The sequence below is a fragment of the Prunus mume genome, linkage group LG2 (assembly GCF_029339155.1).
Source record: "Prunus mume cultivar Tortuosa linkage group LG2, ASM2933915v1, whole genome shotgun sequence".
NCBI lineage: Eukaryota > Viridiplantae > Streptophyta > Magnoliopsida > Rosales > Rosaceae > Prunus > Prunus mume.
Genome location: NC_142699.1, coordinates 20,097,247 through 20,106,236, shown reverse-complemented (window position 1 = coordinate 20,106,236; position 8,990 = coordinate 20,097,247). Strand labels below are relative to the sequence as shown.

The 8,990-nt window shown below is 38.2% G+C and overlaps 2 protein-coding genes across 4 annotated transcripts; one reads left to right on the top strand and one right to left on the bottom strand.

The window, feature by feature from the left end:
- Positions 1 to 407: 407 nt before the first annotated feature.
- On the top strand, positions 408 to 5,113 carry AGL30 (AGAMOUS-like 30). Of its 2 annotated transcripts, none has more exons than XM_016792598.2 (12): positions 408 to 713; positions 1,070 to 1,320; positions 1,985 to 2,041; positions 2,132 to 2,150; positions 2,286 to 2,350; positions 2,438 to 2,453; positions 2,578 to 2,639; positions 2,763 to 2,859; positions 3,424 to 3,471; positions 3,566 to 3,693; positions 3,905 to 4,268; positions 4,491 to 5,113. In XM_016792598.2, the coding sequence occupies exons 2-12, from the start codon at positions 1,136 to 1,138 to the stop codon at positions 4,497 to 4,499; spliced, it is 1,050 nt and encodes a 349-aa protein (XP_016648084.1). In that variant the 5' UTR covers positions 408 to 713; positions 1,070 to 1,135; the 3' UTR covers positions 4,500 to 5,113. The 2 variants fall into 2 exon arrangements, with proteins under 2 accessions (XP_016648084.1, XP_016648083.1); XM_016792597.2 differs by having other exon boundaries at positions 412 to 713; positions 1,982 to 2,041.
- Positions 5,114 to 6,275: 1,162 nt separating this feature from the next.
- On the bottom strand, positions 6,276 to 8,108 carry LOC103321562 (expansin-A1). Of its 2 annotated transcripts, XM_008223377.3 has the most exons (4): positions 7,950 to 8,108; positions 7,655 to 7,791; positions 7,216 to 7,528; positions 6,276 to 7,109 (listed from the first exon to the last, which is right to left on the bottom strand). In XM_008223377.3, coding segments are annotated over exons 1-4 (759 nt in total). In that variant the 5' UTR covers positions 7,952 to 8,108; the 3' UTR covers positions 6,276 to 6,802. The 2 variants fall into 2 exon arrangements, with proteins under 2 accessions (XP_008221599.2, XP_088901102.1); XM_089044976.1 differs by lacking the exon at positions 7,950 to 8,108.
- Positions 8,109 to 8,990: the final 882 nt, after the last annotated feature.

Below are 8,990 nucleotides of genomic sequence, written 5' to 3'. Positions count from 1 at the left end.
CCCTTCGAATCTCTGATGATGTTTTAAACGGTGAATGTGTGAATCCAATCCAAATACGCTCGGATGACATTTTAAACGGTGAGTGTATGTAGTGAATAAGAGTAGGGGAATTTGAACTCTGTGTGCATAGACCGAATAGTAAACACAAACAAGAATGCATTTTCCCACCATTAGTTGTTTCCTAAAATGACCAAAAAGACATCATCTTCTTAATCAAAACATACGTGGGAAGTGGGACAAAAAGGGAATTTCACAAAATTTAAGTTCCAAAACCCACCGACTAACCGCCACCCAGCAACATGTTAAGAGAACCGAAACCTCAGAGGTTGAGGTTGGTGTTGGTGGTGATGGTGAATGTGAATCATCAAAATCATGGACGAACTGAAACGTGGGTTAGGGAAGGGACCAAGGAGGGGGAGGGCGAAGGACACAAATTAAAAGAATTGTTTTGTTTGGTTGGTTTGGGAATTTCTGACGTTTCCGGTTCTCCCGCTAATTTCGTTTACCGATTTTTCCGGTCACCCGGTCGTGTTATGTAAAGCTATTTGTAAGCTCACACACATCCTTCTCTTTTTCTCTCTCCGTCTCTGTGCCTTTTGAATCTCCTATTGGCTGGCTGGCCAATCTCTCTCTCTCTCCCTCTCTCTGTGTCCGAACATTTCAGACGTTTCGATTATGTTTTTCTAAACTCTCTGTTTCATTTCCTCTTCTGGGTAAGTTTCCCTTTTTTGTATTTCAAATTTTATGCTATATGATGATATCCTTTTTGCCTTTACTATTTTGTTTTTTCCTTGTTTACGCTCAAATTTCCTCTTTTTTTTTTCTCGGTTAGGTTACTGGTAACCCTTTATATAGCTTCAATTCTCAAATGGGTTCTTGTTAAATTTGATTTTGTTATCTGGGTTATACGATTTTAATCACCCCTGTTTCTGTAAGAATGAATGAATTTGGTCATTGCGTTATGTAAAATAGGAAAAAGCATATTTCTTTTTTATCCAACTTGTGTGAGTTAGGATATTGAACTGTGGTGGATAGATTGTCATGGAAATATGTATGATTTTTTTGGTAGGCTTTTCAATCTTTGGGACTGTCAAAGAGGGGGATTCAAGAGTGAAATTGGGGCCGAAGGTACAGGATGGGAAGGGTAAAGCTAAAGATAAAGAGGTTGGAGAATACAAATGGGCGTCAAGCAACTTATGCTAAAAGGAAGCATGGCATCATGAAAAAGGCTAATGAATTATCTATACTCTGTGACATAGATATTGTTCTTCTCATGTTTTCACCAACCGGAAAGCCTTCTTTATGCAGTGGAAAACGCAGGTATGTTCCTTCTACTATTGAAAAATTAAAGAATTATATTGCCTGGCCAGAGGATATAAAGAATCACACAAGGTTTTCATGTTTGCTTGTGAAAACTAGTCAGGTTCTTCAAGAAATTTAAGCCTTAGTTGATCAAAGCAATTGATTGGGGGAATTCAGTTATTAAATGTCTAATATGTGAGGCAACTATCTAGGTTAATAACCAAATTATCTTCATTTAGGAGACAATGTGAACCTAACAACTAAGAAGAAGGAAGATTAAAGACCTATGCATGTAGAATTCTATAGATGTATGAGAGAGGTTCAAGCATTGGTTCAATATGTTTCATTGTGTATCATGCACTTGTTGGTACTGATATATACACGTATACATTTGTGTATGTATGTTAATTTGGCCTCTCTTATGACAAAAGCAGAGTAGATAATATGACATACCATAACTTTTTTATTTTTTCTCTAGTTTTAAACAAGCCTCAATGTTTTATTCTGAAACCGAGATTAGTAAGTACATGACGATCATGCACTGGCATTATTGAATATCATGTGTCCATGCAGTTTTATTTTGTGCGCGTGATGGCTGTAAGAGTATAACTTCTGATTGGGAATATCATTGTCATCAGTAACTTTCCCTTTTCTCTGTTTTTTTTTTTGTTGAGTTTAGTAGCATTGAAGAGGTTATAGCAAAGTTTGCTCAACTAACTCCACAGGAAAGAGCCAAAAGGTAACTTTCTTCACTCAAAGAATCAGTCATGTATCTGAATACAGTTTAAATAGAATCCTGTCTAAATTTCTTTTTATTGGATTATAACAGGAAACTGGAAAGCCTCGAAGTAAGTCCCTTTTGATACCTAACTTTTGATTAAATGATGTTATCATAATTACCCTTTTTTCTGTTTGAATATAACATCTGTATCATTGTCACTTCTATCTCTTACATATTTTTTGTTTTCTTGTTGAGAGTTTAGGCACTGAAGAAAACATTCAAGAAGTTGGATCATGACGTGAATATACAAGAGTTTTTGGGTACAAGGTATGTGCGCTTACATACTGGCTTTAAAAAAATTCGTAAATTTTTTGTAATTACACTAAATGTGTTTTTCGTTTCTTTTTGTTTCAGTTCTCAAACAATCGAGGTAAGCATGCAAATTCATGTTTCCAGTGTGATTTTTCACCATTCAAGTCTCTTGGTCACTACTATTCGTTGCTGCAGCATGTTTTTTTATATTCCCCTCTCTTTTCTTTCCTTTTTTTGGACAGGATCTGACTAACCAGTCTAGGTTATTGCAAACCCAACTTTCCGAAATAAAAAAGAGACTAAGGTGAATGCCTGAAAATTTGGGTTGGAGAGTTTTCTGGTTTCATTCATTTACGTTGTAGTGAAAATTTACTATGGTTATTGACCGCACTCTATACTAATTTTACACCAATCTTGAATTCTGCAGCTGTTGGTCTAGCCCTGATAAGATCACCAGTGTAGAACAATTGGGGCAAATGGAAGATTCAGTAAGAGAATCACTTAACCAGATTCGGACACATAAGGTATCCCTTCTTCCAGTAGGTCACATATGAGGAAGTTTAGTGTATGCCCTGCCCAATGTGAGGATTGTGTTGCTTGCTGGTGGGCAATTTTGTCATCGCCTGGCTCCAAGGTTTTAGCTTCTCTAGCTTTTGTAAATAGCCTAGCTCTCCAGTACTATATGCCACTGAAATTTGAACTCTAGGATATGTGTCTCAAGAAATTGTAGATGTGACCCTTAGTATTTCTCTCCTTTCTTTTCTTGTGGCCTGGGTTGTGGTGCCTTTCTTTCATTTCTATGTATTTATAATTTGATCACTCTGTTTTTCTGGAAATTTATGTGAGAGGACTTCAAAAAGTTAAAGTGCCACCCCTAGAGAATAGTTAAGTGTGTACGAGTCCACTGGAGTTTGAGCGAAAAAAGTGTTGGCAACTACTGCAGTACACAGAATAATAAAAAAATTATTACCACTGTACAAAAAGGAATGTATAATCTCCAATTGTATCCTCTTTCTTTGTAGGCTACCATCACTTCCAATTTGTTCTAGACCTTGTGATACTAATGCTATCCATTTTTCTGTTGGCAGGAAAACCTACAAAAGCAGCAACTTATGTCGTTAGAGTGCACTAGTCAGGTAAATAACTGTTTCTGGTTGTGAAACTTTCCTGATGTTTTATTTACTTATTAATACGGGCAGACATAGAAGCTTAATGATTCTCATCTTGCAGTTCCAAAATGGGTTGCATATACCTTTCAGCATGAATGCTGAGCAACAGCTGCAGCCTTTGTCATGGATTCCGACTAATGAAAGCCGGCATATGGTTTTACCGGAGGACCCAAACTTGCTTCCCCATAGGTAAGTGTTTGTTGAGAAGTACATACTAGCTCTCCTAGCTATCTTATTTGGACTGATTCCTTCCTTATCAGATGAAGTTCTTCATAAATGGAACATCAAATGGCTTCTTTATCTAGTAAACTTTTGTTAATATAAAAAAATAATGAATTTCTCTAATGGTTGATTGCCATTATCTCACAAGTGTAACTCAGTGGAGAATGTCTTTTCCTAGGGATATGGAATGCTCTGCAAGTTCCTCCTTTGGGAGTTATTCTGGTTACCTTGGTACAGGAAAAAGTTCAGAGATTTCTACTTCTGGGCAAGAAAATGGTATTCTTAATGACTTAAGTAGAACTGCACCGCTGAGGCTACAGCTGGGTGGGCAATTTCCTTACCTGCCGTACAATCTCAATATGCTGACTGACACGAAATTCCAGCCACCAGCAGAAATGAGTCCTCAAGAAAACCCTGTGGAGTATCATGTTAATGGAAGCTTTGAAGCTCCTAGACCCGAGTTTTACCCTACTCAGCATAGTTGGGCCTCTACATCTGGTCCTTGTGCTGTTACCATGTTTGACGAGCATTTATATTCCCAGGTCCGTTTTCCCTTCCCCTATTCTGGATTTTCTCAATAAATCTTTCTTACTTGTTACTTGTTTGCCTAGCCTATTATTTGTGCCCTTTTAATTGAATTTCTAACTCCTGTAAATGTGTATATTAGGATAAGAGCGAGAGTGTCTACAAAAATGGTAGCGTGTGTTGTTTTTCCTTTAGCTGAACTTCTAGTGTTGTCTAACTTTGCTGCTTGATGCCAGCAGTCAAACTGAGGTTGAGTGATTTTGTCGTTCATCCGCTGATGGGGAGTTGCTGGAGAAATCTGTTTGAGTGCTTGAGAATTTACTCATCCATCAAGGTTTTCACAATCATAATTTTTGCCGTGGAAATATAGAAGGCAACCCACTGAGTGTACAGCACGGGTTCAACACATAACGGCCTTGTCATTAGTCCCTTGCCAGAAGGAACGATGGTGCTGACGCCCAACAATGAAACACCAAAATCTAATGAGAGATCTTCTGTGTGGTTATTATATATGATATAGGTTCTGTTGAGTTTCTTTTTGCCCTCCTCCCCCCAATTCTTGACCGTCAAGGTTGCTAGTGGCAGTTTAGGATGCTGCCTTCCCTTGCTCCCTCTCAGTAAACTGAGCTGTAAATAAAAGTACATACAACAATATAGTATAAAAGCATAAACATATTGGAAAAATTTGTCAACAATTCCATGTTGCTGTCTTTACACACTGCAAACTGTGGGTGGACAATTGCTAATGAGATGCCAAGTGATTCAGAAAGTTCCAGCAAAACATGAATTGGAACCACAGAGCAACTGTATGCACAGTATGACATTTGTAAATTTATATTTATATTTTATTTCTTTTTTTAAATGAATGTAGATGAACTCTGTTACTCGAATCGCCACATAAAAAAGAAAAAGAAAAAGAAAAAAGAAAAAAAGGGTTGGTGTATGCGATGCTTCGTGCATAGATTCTCTGGTAATTTCTTTTGTTGTTTGGTATGAATCTTGAGGCAATTATGTTTGACAGAGACATGAAAAGCTACGAGACAATCAACGAGACATTGAAAGATTGAAATGAAATGTCTTTACAGATTTTTGAATCCAACCCATATAACATTGTACCACCAACCAATTATTCACTTCCACCGCTCAAAAAAATTCTGTTCATAGATTTACAGTATTAAGTTAGTCTTGTAAAGTAGGTAGTAACAAAAAGTTGTTTGCCTGTCACCATCTGTTAAAACGCCAATTTACGGGAGGAAGGACGTGAGAATATTTTTTTGGGCCCTATCTTGGCTGAGCATATTATACCAGATAATATTCCTAAATTGACCCTTGATTTGATTAATTATCATTCTTTCCAAATTGATTAAGCCAACAGCCCTTTTTCACACATGAAGTAAAATTTTTTGAGACACATCAAATTCAATTCCGGCCCTCATATCGAAAATGGGTTATAACTTTTTATAGCGTCAAACCCAACCTAGGAAAAACTTATCACTAACCTTGACTAATTATGAATTTGTGAATTGGCACACTTGCTATGGTTATGGATGGATTATGAATTGGCTTAGTGTAAAGGTTTTTTTTAAAATAAAAAATAAAAAAAATTATACAAGCGATATTGGGAGAGTTAGGATTTCAAAACTGGAAACTAATCTTAACTACTTAAACTACAAACTCGTTGTAAAGTTTATTAAGTATGTAATTACTGCAACTTGCCCCATGTTTAGAGAAGTGGAAGAGAAGTATAAGCAGCTTGTTTTTATCTGGGCCGCAAGGAAGAGATTGGGTTTTTGAATGGGGCCTATACCCTAAAGTGCCCAATGGTAAGCCTTGGCCCTATTTCCTTTCATTCGCCCTTGAGGTTTTTTTTAGCCAACAGCCCAAGGATTTTTTCTAGCCAATTGTCCTCTTGAGGATAAGACATATTGAATTGAGTCATTTTATAAATATTTCATTACCACAAAACTCAAATAGATGACCAAGATAATTTATTATTTATTAAAGGTGAAACAAGAAGCAAGAAATAATAAATTAGCAATCCATTACTAGTGGAAAATGGAAATTTACATTAGTCTTCAACAAACTTTGAAATATAACAACCAATCAGCAGGAAGGAAGCATCAGCTGATTACAGCAATGGCCTTACAAAACAAGCAGAAAATGCTTTTACTATTTCAAACACTAATGGCGGGTGGTCAAAGTCCACCACCTCTGCCAACTTCAGCTCTTACAATTGCAGCAGAAGTAAAAATATAAATAAAAACAAGACCCAAGAAAGGGTTTAGGGTCCCAAAGATAGAAGGGTACCCTACTCCCCACGCTGATAAAATTTAGAGATTAAAATGATGAAGAGCCATTTTAAAATAAGCTAGCCCCCCTCAGACTTTGACCATAACATAGAGGCCAACGACTGACAGAACAGACCCAATAACTACTATAGTATACTAACTAATATCCTAGTATACTAAGAGTCATACTAATCTTCTTGATACTTGGTATATATATGTAAAATCACCCTAGGAAATGGCTAAATATAAAGAGGGCAGGGGCCCTAGCGGAATTGGGCACCACTGTAGGTCTGCCCAAAGGACCACCCAGCTGGGGCAGCATTGTAGGACACCACTGTGCGGCCATCACTGGTAGTGACCTTGAAAGAGAGGCTTTGGCCATTGAGGTAGGAGTTGCTTTGCCAGTTCTGGCCCCAATTTCTGGACATTGCTTGCCAACCAGTCCTGGACCCTTTGACTGAAACAGAGTGCACATCACCGGCACCACCAACGTTTGTGATGAGGACCAGGTTGAAGTAGGAGTGCCCATTGATGGTGAATCTGATACCTCCCCTTCTCCCGCAAGGTACCCTACAAACATAAAAACCCAGAAAAAAAATTAGTACTTCTTCAACCACAAATCTTTTTTAAAATATAAAGGTTCGATTTTAGAGCAATGAAATTTCACCAGGCCTACCTTCTGTAAGCAACAGGCACAACACCAGCTCTGTACTGAGCAATGTGCTGGAAGACAGGCTGAGAGAGGTCAAAGTGGTGCTGAGGAGGATTGCACCAGCCCCCAGCATTGTTAGGAAGGGCATTGTTTGGTGGGCAGAAATTGGTGGCTGTGACCACAATGGCACCAGGCAAGCACCATTTGGGGTCATTTACACACTTAATCTCATAGCAAGAACCACAGCCCAAGCCATTGTTGAACAGAGCAGTGCTCAGTGCTGCAGTATTTGTCCCATACCCCTGACTGTAGAGGTTTCCATACCCACAAGCACCACCTATAGAAAACAAAAATCCCCAAATAAGAAAAATGGTACTCAAAGAACATCTCAGAGATCTGAAAGACTGTTTCTTTTCTCTTCCAGAAACAGAAAAAATGAATATTTTTTAGTTTTGATGCATACCCATTGTCCCAGAAGCATCACCGCCTCCATAGAAAGTGGCACGAGCGTTAACCCATCCACCTCCACCATAAGCATGCGCACAGGAGACCATTGCAAGAAGACCCACCAAACAAAACCCATAAACAAGAGCCATTTTCCTGCACAAAAACCAGTGAACCATTCAGCATTTTCTACATCAGAAAGACTCGGCTTTTTAAAAATAAAATTAAAAATTAAAAAAAGGTGACATTTTTTTCTTTCCAGTGTGAACACTAGAAAGAAAGGGGAATGTGAGGGAGAGGGACAAGGTTAGTACATTGGGATGAAGTTGAATGATGAGCCTTGAAATTTTGAACAAAGGAGAGAAAATGTGAGGCAGAGGAGTGAGGAATGTGGGAGGGGGGTGGGGGGGATTATATACAACTTTGGGGCAAGGGCTGGGGACTACTTAGCCACCATGACCACTGACATAACACTTTTTTTTTCCTTTTTTCTTATTGAGGCTGTAGGGGACCATAAACTGCTGGGCAAACTGGTTTTACAATAGTTAAAAACAAATCCTTTGAGGTGGAAGGGCAGTTTTGGAGGGGAAACCGTGTGGTTTTTGATGGTTGCTGCTTAGTAGGAAATTGCCCAATCCTACTGAGACATAGCGGTTTTTTGGCTTTTTGATGGGTGACGATTCCATTAGAATCCATAACTCACATGCAAACCACTGCCCATTTGCCGCAACTACCCTTTTCTTTCTTTGTTGTTTTCTATGCTGCTTCTCTCTGCTTTTACTTTTCCTCCTCCTCGGTTTTCTTATTAGGTTTGTTAATTAATTAACTTATTGTATATATTTTTCTTACAACTCACACCAGACTCACCACACCCACCTTTTTAAAAAGAATATAAAGATTTTTGATGAACTGGGTCTTTCTTGCTCTGGCCAGGACCCCTTATACTTAACCTAACAGAATTTTCCAACTTTATTACAACCATAATTTAATGCCCATGAAATAAAAGTTGCAGACTTTATTTTATTTCTGAACCACAACATTTGCTGTCCTAGCCAGGGAAAAAAAAAACTGGTGCTGTGTCTCTGTCTCTCTCTGTTTCTCTGCCATGGCACATCTTGAGACACACATATTTCACAGTAGCTTTAACTATACAGCCGTTTAAAAGGACTTGGGGCAGGAAGAGAGAATTCAATGCCCATATCTTTTCTGGTAAACGAACTGAATGAACATTTTGACCCATGAATCAAAACAATTCAACCTTCTTCATTCAATGCAGAAAAAATTTACTTGAAACGTGTCATTGTATTATCAATCAGGATAACAGAACATTACTATTCCTGTTACTATTCCTGTTG